At 35.4% G+C, this 21,912-nt stretch overlaps 1 protein-coding gene across 4 annotated transcripts in view; it reads left to right on the top strand.

Moving 5' to 3' along the window:
- Window positions 1–21,543, top strand: part of opa1 (OPA1 mitochondrial dynamin like GTPase) — a 47,444-nt gene extending 25,901 nt beyond the window's left edge. For all 4 annotated transcript variants that reach the window (XM_051112467.1, XM_051112468.1, XM_051112469.1 and 1 more), the window contains 2 exons: window positions 18,468–18,536; window positions 20,268–21,543. In XM_051112467.1, coding sequence (XP_050968424.1) covers window positions 18,468–18,532 — 65 coding nt within the window. In that variant the 3' untranslated portion in view covers window positions 18,533–18,536; window positions 20,268–21,543. The remainder of the gene's footprint in view (window positions 1–18,467; window positions 18,537–20,267) is intronic.
- The last annotated feature ends 369 nt before the right edge of the window (window positions 21,544–21,912 follow it).

Raw genomic sequence — 21,912 nt, 5'->3', positions numbered from 1 at the left:
TGGGTAACCCTTAGAGTGGATTCCTGTGCTGTAAAGCATGACGTTGCCTGGTGGACAACCAGCACTTAGGGAAAACACAAGCATGACCTCCCAAGAAGTGGCTGTTATGCTAATAAAAGCAAGTCTGGGCATGCATGCATGCATCAGTGCCCTAGCTGTTGCTACTGCACAAAACACATGGTCACTCTATTAGGGTGCAGAGAGAGAGTGGACTGTAGTGACAGGTCTTGTTAATAATGGTTGCTATGATATGAAAAACAGTTGCTGTGTTTAGTAAAAAGTAACAATTGGGTCTGCTAAAGTGATCACTTTTGAGATTAATTAAATGTTTATTGGTGTAAATGCCGTTAGCAGATTTACTTAAAGAATTAGTTTACTTCCATAATAAAGAATTCCTTATTTAGTCACCCCTATGTCATCTAAGATGTTCATGTCTTTCTTTCTTCAGTTTAAAAGAAATTATGTTTTTTGAGGAAAGCATTTCAGGATTTTTCTCCATAAAATGGACTTCTTTGGTGCCCCGATTTTGAACTTCCAAAATGTAGTTTAAATGCAGCTTCAAAGGACTCTAAATGATCCCAGCCGAGGAAAAAGGGTCTTCTCTAGAGAAACGATCGGTCATTTTTTTTGGAAAATAAAAATGTGTATACTTTTTAAGCACAAAAGCTGGTGTAGCACAGGCTCTGGGATGTGCGTCCATGACGCTACGTACTGTTGAATCACATCGAAAGGTCACGTGTGACGTAGGTGGAACTACAGACCCAGTGTTTACAAAGCCAGCGTGCAAAGGCTAAGAAAGTGCAAGTAAGTCAAACGCTGTTTACAAACAAAAAGGTACATTGATGTCGGACGATTCTGAAGTTGTAGGAGAAAATAAGATGGAGTTTTTCGCCATATTCTACCTTTTTGAGCCGGAGTACAAAGACGATGAACTTAGACGTGTGATTGGTAGCATCGTGGACGTACATCCCAGAGCCTGTGCTACATGAGCTTTTGTGCTTAAGTATACAAATTTTTATTTTTCGAAAAAAATGACAGATCATTTTGCTAGATAAGACCCTTCTTCCTTGGCTGGGATCATTTAGAGCCCTCTGAAGCTGTATTTAAACTGCATTTTGGAAGTTCAAATTCAGGGCACCAATGAAAAATCCTGAAATGTTTTCCTCAAAAAACATAATTTCTTTTCGACTGAAGACAGAAAGACATGAACCTCTTCGATGAAAAGGGGGTGAGTAAATTATTTGTAAATTGTTGTTCTGGAAGTGGACTTCTCCTTTAAGGTTTCTGAAGAAAACTTTCAATTATTTTTCTCCATATAGTGGACATCAATGGAAGCCAATGGGTGAAGGACCAAATTGCAGTTTCAGCGCAGCTGCAAAAGGGTCTACACGATCCCAGCCGAGGAATAAGGGTTTTGTATAGCAAAATGATTGGTCATTTTCTAAAAAAAAATACAAATTGATATACTTTTTAACCACAAATGTTCCTCTTGTACTAGCTGGATTTCACGCACATTACGTAGTTACGAAAGGTCACATGTGATGTAGGCAGAAATACCGACCCAGTGTTGACAAAGTGAACGTGCAAAGAAAGTCAAACGCACAAAAAAGGTAAAACAGCGATATTGGATGATTTTGAAGTTGAAGGAGAAAATTAGATTTTTTTCGCCCTACCATACCTTTTTGAATCCGGAGTTTACAAACGAAGGACTAACCACGCGTGACCTTTCCAATGCGATTACGTAATGCGCAAAGTTGCGGATGTGCATCGCAAAGCTAGTGCAAGACGAACATTTGTGGATAAAAAGTATTTATATATATATGTAGTCTATATTTTAATTTTTTTTTTAGAACATGGCTGATCGTTTCGCTAGATAAGACCCTTATTCCTCGGCTGGGATCGTGTAGAGCCCTTTGAAGCTGCATTAAAACTGCAGTTCGGACCTTCAGCCCATTGGCTCCCATTGAAGTCCACTATATGGAGAAAAATCCTGGAATGTTTTTCTCAAAAAACTCTTTTTGACTGAAGAAAGAGAGACATGAACATCTTGGATAATGTGGGGGTGAATAAATTATTAGGAAATTTTTATTCTGGAAGTGAACTAATCCATGAATTTCATGACTTTAAAAAATGCTTAATTTTGTTTAACATAAAAATAAAAAAGCTAAATTAATCATTTTTAATAAAAAGTATTAAAAAACAATAAAAATGAAGTCAAATAAATATAATGCCATTTCATATTTAATTATTCTCACTGGTGGAATAACCATGCATCAGTGTTCAATAGTCAGTAAAGACATCATTAAAAGGGAATTAGATTTATTGATTTAATCTACTGACAGACCTAACAATACATTTTTGTTAATTAATTTGTTTTGTTAATTAATACACATTAAACATTGGTATGGCTGCATGGGTACATATTGTGTTTTGAATTGTGTTCTTATAAATTAAATAATTTCAGACCCAGCTGGTTTCATCACATCATCATTTTGATTTCATCCGTTTTGTTTTCATTTTGTGTTTGACATTAGTTTACAGGAATCATAATGGCTTGATCATTTGCAGCACCACATTCAGTTTTTCCATTTTCAATTTTTGTGTAAAATACATATATGTATAGATGTCAGGCCAGGAGTTTGCAAATGTGTTAAGTGTACACACTACATTGTCTGTTCTAAGTATACACAATTTATGTAGCATGGTGTAGTATGGGAGGTGATGGTTTGTGCAACAGTTTTGCCACCCTTTACTGGCTACTTTTTGCAGTTTCTAACACCTCCTAAAGAGATATGCAAGGAACATGAGTTTGGACAGAATCCTGGCCATTTCCAATTTCTTTGCAAACAGCAAGGAGGAATTTGTGGGCCTGTCTGGCCTTGCCGCCTTTCCTGCGTGAGGTGGCATCATGTTCCCAAGGTTCCTGGAGCTTCTGATATATTTTGATGCACTGTCCCGGCTTCCTTTTGGAGAGAACAAATGATCTTATTTCAACCAAAAATTCTTAAACCAGTGAGGTTTTCAAACTGGCCTGGTTTCAGACACCAGTATTGCTACTCTCAAATGAGCCAAATCAATCTGATATCAGCTGATTAAAGATTAAAGAGTGCGTCTGTGTACGTTTTTTTTTTTCTTTTCCAGTTATCATCTTGCAAAATTATGGCCTTGTTAAAAAATAAAAAAATCTAAGATCACGAGATTAAAGTCGTAATATTTCACAAATAATGTCGTAAAGACGTTAAATATTATGTCCAATCATTTACTGTATCATACCATGAACAAAACAGCTTGTGAATAGTCACTTAATGTTATATACCTCAGAAACGATAGCAATATAACGTATGTCATATAACAAACCTACTTCAACCTTTAGAATGTGCTGTAGTTTTTAATTAAATACGTGTGAGAAATAAAAGATTGGACGCCACACACCGACCTGACCTACCACATTAAAGAGCTTGAAAAACACATTTTATGGCACATTGTTTGTATTTTGCAAAAAAAATGATTTTGAAAGCTGAGACTTTTATATTACAAATAGCAAATGCAATCAAAGACATTAAATATTATTTTCAAGCATACTGTCTCCGCAAGTATGACACAAGGTCTGTTTTCTGCTAATAATCCCACATATATTTGTAGTGTAATAAAAAGGGTTAAATAAGAGAGCTGGCACCACACAAAAGAGTGTTTATTGGGTGTTTGAGCTGAATAAAAAGTTGTTCCTCTTGAGTCTGTTAATAAATATCATATTCTTGATATTAAGCTGTTTCCGCGAGACCTTAAAATTGGCTCTTCCTCATCCCAGTAAGTAGATGCAGCCACTCGCTGCACTCAATCCAGGCCTTTGCCTATGCAATATAGGCTGTACTCTCAAAATATTATAACTGTAATTTCTATTATTTAAATTCTCAGAACATTTTGACTTTATTCTCTAAATATTTCATCTTTATTCTCATAATATTTCGACTTCATTGTCATAATATTTCCACTTTATTCTTGTAATATTTCGACTTTATTCTCGTAGCATTTTGACTTTATTGTCATTATATTTCGACTTTATTCTTGTAGCATTTTGACTTTATTGTCGTTATATTTCGACTTTATTCTCGTAGTATTTTTTCTATATTCTCAAAATATTTTGACTTCATTCTCGTAATATTTTGACTTTATTCTCTGAATATTTTGGCTTTATTCTCATAGTATTTCAACTTTAATCGCGTAATATTTTGAATTTATTCTCATAATATTTTGACTTTATTCTTGTAGTATTTCGACTTCATTCTTATATTTTGACTTCATTCTCGCAATATTTCAACTTCATTCTTGTAATATTTTGACTTCATTATCATAATATTTTGACTTTATTCTCGTAGCATTTCGACTTTGTTGTAATATTTAGACTGTTCTCATGGTATTTTGACTATTCTCAAAATATTTTGACTTCATTCTCAGAATATTTTGACTTTATTCTTGAAATATTTCGACTTTATTCTCGTAGTATTTCAACTTCATTCTCTGAATATTTCGACTTCATTATAATAATATTTTGACTTTATTCTCATAATATTTTGACTTTATTCTCATAATATTTTGACTTTTTTCTCGGAATATTTTGGCTTTATTCTCATAGTATTTCAACTTTAATCGTGTAATATTTTGAATTTATTCTCATAATATTTTGACTTTATTCTTGTAGTATTTCGACTTCATTCTTATATTTTGACTTCATTCTCGCAATATTTCAACTTCATTCTTGTAATATTTTGACTTCATTATCATAATATTTTGACTTTATTCTCGGAATATTTTTGCTTTATTATCATAGTATTTTAACTTTATTCTCGTAATATTTTGAATTTATTCTCATAATATTTTGACTTTATTCTTGTAGAATTTCAACTTCATTTTCAGAATAATACGACTTCATTATAATAATATTTTGACTTTATTCTTGTAGTATTTCGACTTCATTCTCATATTTTAACTTCATTCTTGCAATATTTCCACTTCATTCTCGTAGTATTTCGACTTCATTCTCGTAATGTTTTGACTTGACTATCATAATATTTAGATTTTATTCTCATAGCATTTCGACTTTATTGTCATAATATTTAGACTTTATTCTCGTAGTATTTTAACTATATTCTCATAATATTTCGACTTCATTCTCGTATTATTTCGACCTTATTCTCATAATATTTTTACTTTATTCTCTGAATATTTTTGGCTTTATTCTCATAGTATTTCAGCTTTATTCTTGTAATATTTCGACTTCATTCTCACAATATTTCCACTTCATTCTCATAGTATTTCGATTTCATTCTTGTAATGTTTTGACTTCATTATCATAATATTTCAACTTCATTCTCGTAACGTCTCGACTTCTCAGAACATTCCGACTTCATTCTTGTAATATTTGGACTTTATTCTCAAAATATTTGGACTTTATTCTCATAATATTTTGATTTTATTCTCATAATTTTGACTTCATTCTTGAAATATTGCAACTTTAATCTCGTAATCTTAGATTATTATTATATATATATTTTTTATGTGGAACTGAAACGAGGTTGTGTTTAGCTGGCCTAAAACCTGAATATAATTTTCACCTTCCCAGAAATCACATTGTCAGATTAAAAAAAAAAAAAAAAAAAAAAAAATAGAATAAAAAAATTCCAGAGCTTTAATGACCTTAGCATACTCAGTTGGCTCTTCCTAAAGTTCCATCCACTTTGAAGTATCACTTTCTGACCAGCGGTTCTGACAAGCGCCTCATAGACGTTTGACTTCTGGAGAGCTTCTTGAGGTTTTTACAAATCAGTGAAGCTCATTATTCTTACGAAGCACTCTGAGCGTTGTGCTTCGGTTCACTTTGATGACGCTTCGGTAGATCCAATCTTCTGTACTGAGTTCACAAAATTGGATCTTTTTGATTTGTTTCATGCCACTGATTTATTCCTGGATGGTGATTTTTGAATGTGGAAAGTGAATGATTTATTTTTGGGACTATGTCTTCAAGCCTCATCTATTCCACGTCGCCCACCTTACAAGACCCAACAGGAGAAGATTCCAGAATCCAGTAGCGGACGGGAGGGGTTTAGGAAGCAGGGGGATTTCAAGCTCCGTGATCTTTAAATCACCTATGAGCTGTTGTTACACGCTTCCCGTCTCGCTCCCTGTTTTTTTTTTTTTTTTTTTTTTTTTTTTAGATGGATTGGAAAAACTGACAGCCCCCTTCATAAAGCGAGAGATGTATTGACGGCTTATGGAACCTGGGGCTGAGCCAGGGGTTGAGTCCGGCTCACACGAGGCCGTGAGGGGCTATTACTCCCACAGGTGCAGGGAGCTGAGCCGCTGACCCTGGCCTCACCTGTCTGCCTGTTTGAAGATGAGGAGCTGGGGGAGGACAGGGGCACTTCCCTTGACAAAGAGAAAAAATTTACCCCTTGAGGCAAAGTCTGGTGTTAAGAGCGATTTGCCCTTACTTGCAGGCAGGCAGGCAGTGAGCTGCTCTGGTTTCACACTTGGGGATTGTGCATGAGTGTGTGTGTGTGTGAGAGAGAGAGGGAATGCGTGGGATTAGATGTGCAAGATGGCTGCATTCAGGCTCGTTACTGTGGCTGCTGCCTGTGGGTGATGTGTCGTGTGTGCGTACGCCGTGCCAGGGCAGCTGTATGGCACAGTGCCTCTGCTGGAACTCTGCCTAAATTGCAAATATGCAACTGCAGGCACGTCAGGACGGCTTTATGAGTCTTTGATTTACCTAATAGACTCTATTCAATTACAGCAATTTAGGGTGCATGTGGCTCCCTCTCTTGTCAATCTGTGTGACAGTCATAGACTTGGCTTTTAGTTTGTTCTTTTTATTTTGGAAAATTGATGTGTAAACAGCTAGAGTAATTATTTTTTAGGTACTTCTTTAAGCTTTTTAAAGGCCCTCAGGCACTCAAAAATTAGACTTTGAGACATGGCAACCGAAGTGTGGGTGTTTTTTTCCACATTTTGAACATTGCTCTAACTTTTTATGGGGTGATAGGACATTATTGTGGAGAGAAAGGGAGGGGGAATCGGGACAAAAATAGCTTGTGCTTAAACTTGTGCGTAAAGCAACAATACAAGTCTACAGCATGTGCATGGGCAGTTGAAGTAATTTAGTTTTAGAGACGTTAATATGAGCTAGAATATTTTATTTATTTACTTATTTATTTTGGTTTTGTTTTATTTGACATTTTTGAATCCATCACTTTGTTTTTGTTTTGTTTTTCTAAATTTCATTTTAATTTTAGGAATCTATTGCTTTTGTTTTTGTTTTGCTTTTAATATTTATTTATTTATTACTTTTATCTTTGGAATGCATTGTTTGTTTGTTTTTATAAATGTTTTTTTTTATTTAAGGAATCCAGTTACTTTGTTTTTGTTTTGTTTTTATTTTTATTTATTACTTTTATCTTTGGTTTCTTTTTGGGTTTTGTTGTTGTTGATTTTCTGCATTTATTTTAGAAATAACTTCTTTTTGTTTTTGTTTTGTTATTTCTTTTTTTTATTCAATACATTTTTGGAATCTGTATTTTGTTTTGTTTTTATTCATTTATTTTTCAGATTAGGAATCCATTACTCTGTTCTTTCTTTCTTTCTTTCTTTCTTTCTTTCTTTCTTTCTTTCTTTCTTTCTTTATTAATTAGTTTATTATTTTCATCTTTGGAATCTGTTTTTTGTTTGTTTTGTTTTTATAAATTTATTTTTCATTTTAAGAAGCCATTACTTTGCTTTTTTTTGTTTTTATATTTATTGATTTATTAATTTTATCCTTGAAATCAGTTTTTATTTAAATGTATTTTCCATTTTTATTTCAATCCGTTATTTTCTTTTTTTTATTACTTTCATCTTTGGAATCTGTTTTTTTTTTCTACATTTATTTGAGAAATAACTTTTTTGTTTTTGTTTTGTTATTATTTTTGTTTATTTATTACATTTTTGGAATCCGTTTTTTTTCTTTTGTTTTTATTTATTTTTCAGATTAGGAATGCATTACTCTGTTCTTTTTTTCTTAATTAGTATATTAATTTCATCTTTGGAGTCTGTTTTTTGTTTTTGTTTTTATAAATTTATTTGTCATTTTAAGAATCCATTACTTTGTTTTTGTTTTGTTTTCATATTTATTGATTTATTAATTTTTCTTTGAAATCAGTTTTTTTTAAAAATAAAATTATTTTTAATTTAAGGAGTCCATTATTAGTTTATTTATGTATTACTTTCGTCTTTGGAATCAGTTTTTTGTTTGTTTGTTTGTTTTGTTTTGTTTTCATAAATGTATTTTTCATTTTAGGAATACATTGTTTTGTTTTGTTTTTATTTTTATTTATTACTTTCATCTTTGGAATCTGTTTTTTTTTTGTCAATTTGAAAAACACTTGTTTCTGACAAGTCCAGAAAACACCACATAATTGGAGGTTGGGCTTTGTATAGAAACATAGATTTTAAACAGATTTTATGATTTCATTCGGTTCTGATTTACCAGCTCTTGATTTGTTTTTGAGATTTAGGAATCATTGTTTGTTCATTAAAATGAGGATTAAAGTCGATTAACTGATATTGTCAACCCCTTACTGGAGTTAACAGTTTCCCCAGTTTCACCTGCAGCAGGGATAAGGACGTTTAACCAGCTCAGTGTTGTGCAGTCCCATCCTTAAGAAACACTCTTACTTTCAGTCTCACACTCCCCCTCATCACCTTTGCATCATTTTGTCTCCCTCGTGAAAGGATGACGTGGAAACCAGTTTTAGTACTCAATGAAAACCGCTCCTCCATTTCCTCCTTGCGTAGTGATGTGCTGTTGCTGCCTCTGAGCTCTGTATACACAGGGTTTAACTCTGTTTGCATGAGGCGTTAGGTCACCACAGAAGCTGGTGTACCACCTCTTTACAGCGACTTTCTCTCTCACTCTCTTTGTCCTCTATCTAATCTTTCCCTTGACTGTATGTTTTGGTCTTTTATTGGTTTATCTAAAGCTTGGAATATAAAACCTATGGTGCATATGGGTCAACTCAGGTGTGAACTGTTGATCCAGTGAGTGTCGTCACAGATCCTGATAGATCTATATAAACAACCTTTTGTATGTTTAGGAAATGTTAAGATCGAGTGTTATTTTAGTATAATTTGGTTTTGAATTAGGTTTTCATTTTAATGTTATTTAGAAGTATACTTTTTGTTTTTTAGCATTTTTGTAATTAGTATTTATTTATTTTTTAAATATGTCTATATAGTTTAAGTTTTAGTTTTTAGTTTTAGTTTTATTGCTTAAAACTTAAACTGAACAAAAAAGATAAATGTTGCCTCTGTAACTACACTACCAGTCAAAAGTTTTTGAACAGTAAGATTTTTAAAGTTTTTTTTAAGTAGTCTCGTCTGCTCACCAAGCCTGCATTTATTTGATCCAAAATACAGCAAAAACAGTAAATTTTGAAATATTTTTACTATTTAAAAACTGTTTTCTATTTTTTTTTCTATATTGAATATATTTTAAAATGTAAATTATTTCTTTGATTAAAGCTAGATTTTCATCATCATTACTCCAGGGTTCAGTGTCACATGATCCTTCAGAAATCATGCTTGTAGAAATTAATACTTTTATTTTAAAGTGATGATAAAGACATTTATAATGCTACAAAAGGTTTCTATTTCAGATAAATACTTTTCTGAACTTTCATTTCATCAAAGAAACCTGAAAAAAATCAAATCAGCTGTTTTCAACAACAACAAAAAAAAAAAAAAAAAAAAAAAAAAGAATAAATGTTTTTTGAACAGCAAATCAGAATATTAGAATTATTTTTGAAGGATCATGTGACTGTATTAATGAAGGTTTGAAATCACGTAAATAAATTACATTTTTAAAATATATTCAAATAAAAAACGGCTATTTTAAATAGTAAAAAAAAAAATATATATATATATATATATATATATCTTTATTATTCTTAACTTTCAACAGTACTAAGTCATACAGCTATAATGTAACTCCATATACACACTTGTGTTGATCCCTTCAACTGGCAACTCATTTTTACTGTTGATCCCTGTATTGACACGAAAACTTGTTTTTATTGATTTATGCAAATCAATGTTCAGTTCAGCAAAGACATCTACAAAAACTGAACCAATGAACTCATATTCAACAAAAGCGGCACGCTTTAGGATGTCACACATCAATTTATGGAGCGCTATATGCACTTGCCTTTCATCTGCGGCCAGCTTCTGTGTTTTTCCTTTTCTCACTCTCGCCTCTTCTTTCTCACACGCTCCCACCATATTCCCTGCACCCCTCCGCTCTGATGTGAAAAGCATATTTTTGGCCTGCCCCTCCAGTGACAGAAAGACGATTATGCCTTTCTTTCAGGCCGAGAGGAAACCGCTCCCATCTCTAAAACAGCTGGAGCAAGCCCCGTTCCCCCCCGAAGCTGGATTGTAGCCCCAGTCTTCCCATGCAAGTTGATAATGGGCCGCCCACTCCCACCAACGCATCCCCGTCACCCCACCCAAATGCTCTCAAAGGTCCTGCTCTCCGCATATAAATCTCTCAACACTTGTCGTCCCAGTGAAGGAAGTATTTTTCCTCTTCTCCCTTTTACCGTCAAACTTGGGGAAACGGAAGTCAAATGAGTGGGAAATGAACCGGAGAACTTGCATTTCCATTTCACCATTCGTCCCGTTGCAAAAAAGCACCCCTGGGGTCAGCAAGATCGAGTCCCGTTGTCATTCGGTCTCCTGCAAGGCTGTTGTACACCGCACTATACATCTATCTGTCAGATAGTCTGTTATGAGGTAATAGGAAAACCATACATTTCCTTCCTCACAGAGTAAAAATAGAGCACTTGTTGCAGTGGCTCACCTTCTGGCTCATTCGTGATGACACTGCTTGACATAGTGCTGCTCTTTTATCATGTCTCTGTTCAATTCATAGTTAAAAGAATGGATTTACTGAAGCTATAATTTCAGTCCCGGCATCACTTCTCTGTGAACAGTGGCAACAAAGGGTGTTTTCTCGTTAAAACCAGTCCTAAAGTTGAACCCTTAACCAGTGCACAACATCCATCAGTAAATATGTTGTCCCATGATCCATTAAATCAGGATCTGATTAAAAGCCTCAATGGTTTTCTGCGCACATATTAGCCAGTTAGAACTAAGTGTAATATTCAGACAGATCAGGTTCCACACAAGTGGGGTTAAAGACATAGTTCACCCAAAAATGAAAATTATGCCATGATTTACTCAACCTCGAGCCATCCTAGGTGTATATGACTTTCTTCTTTCAGATGAATACAATTTGAGTTATATTAAAAAATGTCTTGGCTCTTCCGAGATTTATAATGGCAGTGAATGGGGGCGAGATTTTAAAGCCCAAAAAAGTGCATCTATTCATCATAAAAAGTACTCCACATGGCTCCGGGAGGTTAATTAAGGCCTTTTGAAGAGAATCGTTGCATTTTTTAAGAAAATGTCCGCAGGACATACACTGTAAAAAACAATTTGTTGAGTCAACTTAAAATAATTTGTAACCTGGCTGCCTTAAAATTAAGTTCAGTCAACTCAAAAAAGTTTATTAAACTTGAAATGTTAAATTATACTAAGTGACAACTTGGATATTTGAGTTGAATCAACTTAAAATTTTAAGGCAGCTGGGTTACTTACCCATCTGTTAAGTTTAGCAAACTCAAATATCTAAGTTGTTACTAAGTACAACTTAACATTTCAAGTTAACTAAACTTATTTTAGTTGACTGAACTTAAAATTTTAAGACAGCAGGGTAACACATAATTTTAAGCTGACTCAAATTGTGTTTTTTATTTTTTACAGTGTAGACAAACACAGTGATGAACACGGAAACGCATTGAGAAAGCAAAGAAAAAAACAACGGTCACGAATTAGAAGTACAAAATGAGGATTTGTAAAGAAAAATGTTGGAGGATTTTGATATAAGCTGTAAACAAAACTTGGTTCTTGTGAGTCTAGGATATTCTGGAGCTTAGGCTATGCCTACATCATCCGCTGGAGCGCCACTTTCTCGTGAACGCAAGTACGACAGATAGTGGAAGATAGAGATTATGGTTTATAAAGTTTTAAATATGGTCAGTTTTATGACATAAACACATCGACTCACTTTAGAAGGCCTTTATTAACCTCCCTGGAATCATGTGGAGTACTTTTACGATGGATGGATGCACTTTTTTGGGTTTCAAAATCTCGACACCCATTCACTGCCATTATAAAGCTTGAAAGAGGCAGGACATTTTTTTTTTAATGTAACTCCGAATGTATTCGTCTGAAAGAAGAAAGTCCTATACACTGAGGCTGTGTGATATTGCAAAAATTTTGAATCTTTTAAAAATTTTAATTGATTTTTAACTAATCAACTTGAAAATGTAACTACATCATGATTCAAGTAACATTTTTTTTTAAAATCCTCTAGTTAAAGAAAATTCTATTCCAAGTGCACCACACATGAAGTTGTCATCATGATATAAATCACCTGTTAAATATCTTTGCAGAAAAGATGCGTGAACTACAACTACATCTTGTGCAAACGTGTCTTATGCATAATTCAGTCATTCAAAATGACTGAAGGTATAACATCAGTAGACTATTAACTATAAATGTTCTGTAAAAACAATGAACAGCAGCTTTCAGCCTGTCATCATGATGCAATCATGAAATATCAGACACACTGTATTAGTTTTTTATTTGATTGCACTGCTTTTCCATTGTTTTTTCTATGTAAACATTGACACATTTGGATGTTGCACTCGTGTCTCTTGCATCGTCTAAACACAGGGCGCTCAAGTTAAAAGAAGTTCACTCCCATCTTCTTGCATGCTTTTCCTATTCCACTGCCCACGTCGCATCTTTGTCAACACAAAAGCGCATTCTGTGTGAATGGCGCCTAGCGATATGAGGCGTCACACGTGAGCAGTTAATTACGTGCGCGGACATGCAGTTGGATCGTTCTTTTCTCTTTAGTGTTATCATTGGCATATTGTCAAAAGTGTCTAATTCTAACATTTGAGATTCCTCAATTTCTAAAAAATAAATTCGAATTAATCCATGAAATTGGAAAAATTGCCAAGCCCTACTACACACCTAGAATGGCTTGAGGGTGAGTAAATCATGGGGTCTTTTTTTATTTTTGGGTGAACTGTCCCTTTAATGTATTTCTGAATCTGTGAAAATAAGGTATTTTGAAGAATACTTTGATTATTTTTGTCCTTACAATGAAAGTCGAAGTTTAAAACAACATGAACAGACAATATTAAGATATTTTGCAGAATATCTTCTTTTGTGTCCCAGTGAAGAATGGTTTGCACTCACAAGGGTGAGTAAATGATGACAGATTTTCATTTTTGGGTGAACTATCCCTTTAAGATGACCATCAGTGATGCAAAGAATTATGGGTGGGATTGAGACCAACTGTGGCCACCTGCAATTTTGAATGCAGGGTCAAAGTTGGATCTTTATGCTGATTGACATGCAGTTATGAGATGGTTCTTTTTCAGCATGGGTAACTTTAGGTCTCAAATGCTAATAGAGAGATGGCCGTCTATTGTCCGGTTGACTGTTTTCTGGCTGTTCTCTGTCTTGACTTGCCCCTGTCTTACCTGTGCCAAAGCCCTGTAATTAAATGCTTATTGGAGGCCAGGCTGGAGGGAGGCTGTGAAGGGGAGGTGAGGAGTTCAGCGTACACCTGGGTTGAAGAGATGCTGTCTGCACAGCCCTCATAAGCAAGAGTCTCTCACACAGCCTAAGGGGAAGGTTAAGAGAAAATTCCCATTAGTTGCACCATCAGATGTGTTTAAATGTTCTGTCATAAAACTAGCGAGCTAAGCCAGTAGTAGTACTAGCAGTGCTGTGTAAACATGGCTGGAGATGCGAAAAGAAGAACAGATGAACTGAATCAATTGAGTGAGTCATTTATGCTGGAACTGCTCTTGAAGTTTGAAGTCCCGATCTTAATCAAATGATTCACGATACGGAAAGTTTCTTGGCTAAATGCGCTAAATGTGGCTAAAGTAAACAGGCTCGTCACTCCACAGAGAAAAGAGAGGGGCGGGGCGAGCAGAGCTCATTTGCATTTAAAACGGCCTCAACCAGAATAGGATGATTTTTGCAGAGCTGATTTTGGAAAGGTAAAAAGGGTGTTGTTTTACACTACCACTGAGAATTTTTAACCAAAGTATATTATAGACTTTTCAATAAGACCCTAAAGAAACATATAAACTTGTGTAAAATTAGCATCCGATGACCCCTTTAAATTCACAGTCATTTTTTACAGTGTAGTTCTTGAAAGTCACATATTTTACAATATCGGTATGAACCCTGTTACTAGTTGTCGCTGCATTTAAAAAAATTACGATTCATCTTTAACTGGTTGTGCGTGAGATTTCACACACTTAAATAAGCCTGTTTTTCTGAGGTAAGCTAGAAGCTACTCTTGTGTTGAACCCTGAGGTTTTCACAGCAGAACTCCGGCAGTGGTTCCTCTCTTCCTTGTGGCCATATGTTTTAGAGATAACTCAGAGAGCTGGTTTGTGGGAACATGGTTTTCCGTGGTGTTGTGCTGCTGACATCCTATTTTATACATCACTGTTGCACCCTCAGCTTGCTGTGTTCACTGGTAGGTGTTCCTGTGTGAATGGGAAAATTCACCAAAAAATGAAAATTCTGTCATTGTTTACTCACCTTCACACACCCTTAGTAGTTTGGACCACAGTGACTTTAACTGAATGTACAAGTCAAAATAACAGTTAAAATAATCTTGGAAATATCTTTTTTGTGTTCCACTGAAGAAAGTAAGTGTTTGGAATTGCATTTTGTGCATTTTGTCTTTTTAGTTCTTTTGAGTTGTCTTACAACTCAGGTTCACACCTGACGTGAAACTGATTTTCCACGGACCTTCTTCAGTCGTCCCGTTTCCGGGAAGGCGCTGTGGGAAACGTGAGCTGCTGAAAAGGCTATTGCCACATTTTAATTTCTTTGCCATTTTCCCTATTAACAGTCGTGCTACTTGATGGCAAATACCGAAGGCCACCATTTATATCAAAAGGGATTGAGTTTCTCTTCAGTTCCTCGCAGCTCCATCTCCTTGGCGGTATCCCGTGCCCTGACTCTCGCTTTTTTCCTGGTCCTTCTGTTCTCCGCGGCCACACTGTTTCACAGTCTAATTACAGGTCAATTAAGGGCTTTCTCCAGCCTTCTGCCGCTCCGGCCCAGGAGGCTTAGAGGCCCGCAAGAGTGGGAGTGAAAGAGATATCATTTCATGTGGAGATCAGGCGAGAGCCCCTTTGAAAGAAGGGATTGAGGAAGAATCCTGAAAGAGAGAAAGCCACCCCACACCTCCCAAAAAAGGAGGCTACTGGGACAGGGGCCAGAGGATTATGGGAATATTCATGACCAGATAAAGAGAGGAGACCTATGAATGGATGTGTCCAAAAAGCTCATCTCTTAGGTAAACAGGGGTCTAAATGGAGTTTGGACCCTGTTCTCGGACTCACAGAAGCAGGGGAAGGAGCAGTTCTCTCTCCTGCGTCACATTTCCGAGGCGCTGAAAAGACCGTCTTGTTTTGGCCTTTTCTTAGCCGTCATTCTGCGTTCCTCCATGTGGAACAAACAGATGGCGACCAGAAATAAATATCTGTTTCTCACAGTCTTTTCAGACACTTTAAGCCCATATACACACAAGTTCACATCATCCTTAGCTGTCCATTCTTCTTTAAAACTTCATTGGCTGTAAACGTACATGTTTTCAATTTGACCGTTTCCATAGACTTGCGCTCGGCCCATGCAGCGTAGCAGCTTCCATCACGTTCTTTTGATTCATACCAAGTCCAATTTTTTTGAGTCTTGATTTGTGATACAAAGTGGTCTTGGTGCATTATAAAGTCTTTTTTTGGTGAATGATGATGGTTTGAAAATAAAGCAAGCCACAGATTCCTTTAACAAATACACCAACATAATATCCAACATAATATAAATACTAGGGATGTGCAATATATTGGGCCAAGTTTGCAGATATTTATGGAAGCCTGTTTCCACCATTGAATAAAAAATTTAAAAGGTTATTGTGACTTGTTACCTCACAATTCTTTTTCTCTAAATTGTGAGATACAAAATTGCAATTCTGACTTATTTTTTCGTAGAATTAAGATAAATTTGCAATTGCGAGTTACAAAGTCGGAATTTTGAGATATGTATTCGCAATTCAGACTTTTTTCTCAGAACTGCGTGATATAAACATGCAATTCTGACCTGTTTTTATGTCGGAATTGAAATAAATTTGCAATTGCGAGTTACAAAGTCAGAATTGTGAAATAAAAGCTTGCAATTCTGTCTTTTTTCTCAGAATTGCGAGATGCAAACTTGCAATTCTGACTTTTTCCCTCAGAATTTAGATACATTTACAGTTGCGAGTTACAAAGTCAGATTTTTTACTCAGAATTGCAAATTATGAAGTCAGAATTGCGAGATACATACTCACAATTCTGACTTTTTTCTAAGATTTGCATGATATAAACTTGCATTTCAGATTTTTTTTCTCAGGTTTGAGATAAATTTGCAATTGTGAGTTAAAAAATCAGAATTGCGAGATACGAACTTGCAATTCTGACTGTTTCTCAGAATTGTGATAAATTTGTTACAAAGTCAGAGTTTTTCTCAGAATTGCATGATATAAACTTGCAATTGCAAATTATAAAGTCAGAATTGCAAGATTACAAAGTCCAATTTTGAGAGGAAAAAAGTTTATATCTCTCAATTCTGACTTTATTTCTGACTTTCTGACTCACTAACTTACCTTCCATCTTCTTTTTTTAGCTTTTTATTTATTTATTTAATATAAACTATTTTTTGGTATTATGTATAAATGTATAATTTATATAATTAATTAATATTATATTATATTCAGCCATAACATCTTACCGTTTTTTGGTAAATACCAGCCAATCTTTAATAAATGCATGCATCACTATTATCCAGTTACATACACTTAGATCAGGTATCCCCAAATTGTTCAGATGGATTGAATTTTATGAATCTGTTCCTGCTGCTGTCCTGCGTTTTTCAAAAAAGACCACGGGTGGCTTGAGTTTCATCTCCACACCTGCCGTGTCATAAGGCCCTCTCCAAAACGTAATGCCTGTTATTTTCGCTAACCTTCACCATTACTTCTTATGTCCCTAGGCACTAAAAAAGATACTCAAAGTCTAAGCCACGAGATTGCAGATGTGTGCGTGTGTGCACAAGGTGCTGAAGGCTCGTGTTTCCAAGCTTCAGGATATTCGTGAAAGTTTGTGTGTTTGTACATGTGAGCACGTGTGCGGTTGTGTGTGGGTCGTAGTATCGTATTTCAGACCTTGGAGATGTCAGATTTCCACAAAGGCTGTCTTATTTCTTTCATCCTACACCTCTGAGGAGAATGGGGAATCCCCACACCACAAATATACCTAAAACGGCTGCACGAGCCTCAGGTGACAGTATTTAGTTACAGCCACAAACTTGTAGCCCAGTGTCCACTTGAAAAGCCTAGTTAACCTGTTGTCATATGAGACTTTAGATTGTTTGTTCTCACACTATTAGGCCACAAATGGTCTTGCGTGCATACATAACATACACAATAGCTCTGTTCCAAAACCTAGTGAGCTGCCTTGCTGCCAACTGGTCATTGAACCTTATGAGTGACCGATTTGGAAGTCACTTATGAGGTTCTCAACGGCTCTCTCAGTTAAATTCAGTGAATTTATAAAATCAATTTTAATTATTTTTGGACGTTTCATGTCCATTATTTGCATTGTGACAATGTTTTCAGGACATTTGGACAAATGTATCACTTTTCATCATTGTAAAATTGTCTGTCTCATGATCTTTTTTTTATTTAATGGAATATTTTGATGAACCCAAGCAAGAGAACAAAACTAAATTTCATATTTTAGAGATCGTCATCTTGCAACTTTTACATTACCTTCACCCCACTTTTTCACATAGTTAAAAGTTGTCACTCATTCCCACTCCTCCTCCATGACTCCCTGAAGGGGACAGGCTTTGAAGTAGCATGTGGAGGTAAGGAGGTGCAATAGAACACCACCTCTTCATCATCTGCTCCTAAACCGCACACACCTTTGAGTGCTGAACTGTCAGTGGCCACCATCTGCTGTTTGGGTATCAGAAAATGTACCCACAGTGGCACTTGACACGACTTGATACTTTATCTGCAGGAATCCCTAGAAATATCTGTATGCATGTGAGTCAACTTGAAAGTGCGTCTTTGCAATGATGTGGCCAGGTTAGGGGTTTTCCTAGGCGAAGCTTGAACTTGAGAAGCCTAGTGACTTCCATCAAGTTCAGCGTAGAGCAGGTAATTCTGTGCCATTGAAATGGGAGTGTTATAGTATGTGATGTACTCACATTTGTGTTTCTCTTTACAGAAAAAGTACGTGAAATTCAGGAGAAACTTGAAGCTTTCATTGAAGCTCTTCACAAAGAGAAATAGAGCAGTAAGTGGTTTTTATTATTACTGCATGGTTAAGAGAATTTGATAGAAATGTTTAAAGAATTAGTTCACTTCCACGTTCATGTCTTTCTTTCTTCAGTCGAAAAGAAATGAAGGTTTTTGAGGGAAACATTCCAGGATTTTTCTCCATATAGTGGACTTCAATGGGGATCAGCAGGTTGAAGGTCCAAATTGCAGTTTCAGTGCAGCTTTAAAAGGGCCTACACGATTCCAGACGAGGAATAAGGGTCTCATCTAGCGACATGATCGTCTATTTTCCAAAAAAATATTTGTAGTGTGAATAAACGTTTGTGTGAGCAGTAGATGTGTTAGCGAAGTAACACGTAACATTTTAATTATATTTTGCTAAAATGAATGAAATGAACAAAATGACTCAAAAAGATTCGTTCATTTTGCTAAACGAGACTCAAAGGTCCGAATCGATAAAATGATCCGAACTTCCCATCACTACTACGAAATCACGTCTAAGTTCATCGTCTGTGTACTCCATCTTATTTTCTCCTACAACAGAATCGTCCGACATCGTTGTACCTTTTTGTTTGTAAACAATGTTTGACTTACTTGCACTTTCTTAGTATTTGCACGTTCGCTTTGTAAACACTGGGTCTGTAGTTCTGCCTACGTTCCGCATAACCTTTCGATATGATTCAGTAGTACATAGTGTAGTGAACGTGCATCCCAGAGCCTGTGCTACACCAGTTTGTGTGCTTAAAAAGTAAACAAATTTTTATTTTCCGAAAAAAATTACCGATCGTTTTGCTAGGTAAGACCCTTTTTCCTCGGCTGGGATCGTTTAGAGCACTTGGAAGCTGCATTTAAACTACATTTTGGAAGTTCAAAATCGGGGCACCAATGAAGTCCATTATATGGAGAAAAATCCTGAAATGTTTTCCTCAAAAACCATAATTTCTTCACGACTGAAGACAGAAAGACATGAACATCTTGGATGAAAAGGGGGTGAGTAAATTATTTGTGAATTGTTGTTCAGGAAGTGGACTTCTCCTTTAACATAGAAACTGAGAAACGTTTTTTTTTCGTTCATGCGATGGAAGTCATTGGTAACCAAAACAGCTTTGTTACCAACAGTCTTTATGTTCCACAAAAGAAAGTAAGTCATTCAGGTTTGAGTAAATTATGACATAATTGAATTTTGGCTTTGAATCATTGATTCACACGATTCGTTCAAAATGCCTAAAAAACGAAACACCACTGTGTAGCTCAGAGACAAACAGTTCTGCTGTGGCTTAATATGTAATATTTTTGTTGGCAAAACCAAGCAAAAACAGACAATATTTTGTTTAAAATATAACACAATATTAACTTCTTATTTACCGAACTGTTGTATAAAATCACATTTGCACTCGTTATATTTGGGACAAACAGCGCTTGTGTGATACTGCTCTCCCTGCACTTATCATATGATATAAATATGAGACAAAAACTCATACAGGAGCATTTTTGCCCAAATATCTTGAATTGTAGAATATGCATCATATTTGTCAACAGTCAACTGTATGAAATGAAAGATGACATACAGGTCGGGGGGCAGGGCTAGCACGTTAACTGCGTTTTATATATATTTGAATCACGTTATTTTTTAATAAATAATTAATTAAGTTAACATGACAGCCCTAATTATTATTATTATTTAACTATGATTTTTGATGAATTTCAATCATTGAGAAATAATTCCTAATCTTTTGTCTCCTTTCAGGATCATCTTGTTTCTGGACAGTCATGCACTTACAGATGAAAATGCACTGATCAAATAGAACATAATTTTTGCTCTTTCCCCTTCGTAAATGACTTTCTTCCCAGCTTCTCGTCCTCTGTTTTTAACGTATCCTGCTTCAACCTTCAATCTTGAATCTCACACACATGCACACACGCACTCTTCCCTCTTAAAAACAGTGAAAGTAAACAAAATGAGTCCCTTTACGTTTGCTGCATATTTAATCACTGTTGAAGAACAAGCACTTATTCAGCTAGAGAATGGTACGTGTCAGAGTGCCATGCTTTATTCTTTCTTCCTCCAGTGCTTAAAAGCCTCCAATGTGTTCACCAGACATGTTCTACGAGAAACCAGTCAGACAGACATGCACATACGTCTTCTCCCAATCCCTCGTTCCCAATAAAAAAACTTTGTCCGGTCTCTTTCCCCTGACTTTCTTTATTAATTAAGCTGATGTTTATGGAGAAGCCAAATGGTAAAATACATCTGTTATTAATTGGCCTTGCGATGAGTGGAAAAAATATTTAAAAATCACCAGTTGCCGCCTTCATTCATCTACATTTATACATCTCTCTTATGACATATTCACAGTGAAGTCACAGTTACAACTATACGTCTTAACATCTTACCAGTTAGACTACCATCTAAATTCTTTGTAATTATTTTGTAAAATCTGCTATGGATATATGCAGTGTTTTGAATTGTAGATCTCATCTGCACCTCATTTGCTTGTAGTCACACTTAGCATAGTTTATATATGTTTAAGAAACAGCTATGAGGCTTGAAGATGCAGAACATTTCTTTATAAGGAGACCAGATCGTCTCACACAGGTGGTTGGAAATGCATTGGCATATCCTGTTTGTTACTTTGGCCCTACATACCATTTCCTCTCACTTTGTTTTGCTTTACTTTACGACTGTTTACTTTGAGAGATTCAAATGGTTCTGATTTTCATCAGTCATCTTCAGCTGTAGTGCACTTATAGTTCTGTGCTTGCACATTTTATATTTCACAACCTAGAATATTTGTGGTCTAATTGGGTTTTATATAAAATCCTCATTAATGTCCTGATAATTTTGAGTGTAAGGGACACCACACCTTTGTTCCTGGTTGCTCATAAATGTAAATGGGTAAATACACGTCCTTGTAAAGTATCTCTAGAATACGTTCAGTGAAATCATGGATCTGTTGTCACAACGGGAAAATATCTGAGTGTGATGCTTGTAACAGAATATCTGTCTGATCTAATTTAAGAATGTTTCTGCTTTATGTTGTAGATTGTAATGTTTGCATGTTGTACCCCATCAGATGTGGTTTATTTATTAAATTGGTGTTAAAGAAAGTGGACTAATAAAAGTGACTTTAAATGTATGTTAAACACAGTGGGTGGGTGTGGACAGTATCTAACATGAATTAGAAGTTTGCTTGCTGTTGTTGACAATTGTTGGAAAACTTTTTGGACAGGCACAGTGAATTTTTCTCAGCTGGAAAACATCTATTGAAAGAGACCAACAGAGTTGGTTTGACCCTGGCCTCATTACTTATGCAGTTTGCAAGTTTTATGCATAAATACACAGGCTAAACAGAATAAACACCAAATTTCTTATTCATCCCAATGCTGTAAGA

This window comes from Labeo rohita, chromosome 6 (genome assembly GCF_022985175.1).
Source record: "Labeo rohita strain BAU-BD-2019 chromosome 6, IGBB_LRoh.1.0, whole genome shotgun sequence".
NCBI lineage: Eukaryota > Metazoa > Chordata > Actinopteri > Cypriniformes > Cyprinidae > Labeo > Labeo rohita.
The sequence above is the reverse complement of the archived record's forward strand: the minus strand, read 5'-3'. Positions and strand labels throughout refer to the sequence as shown.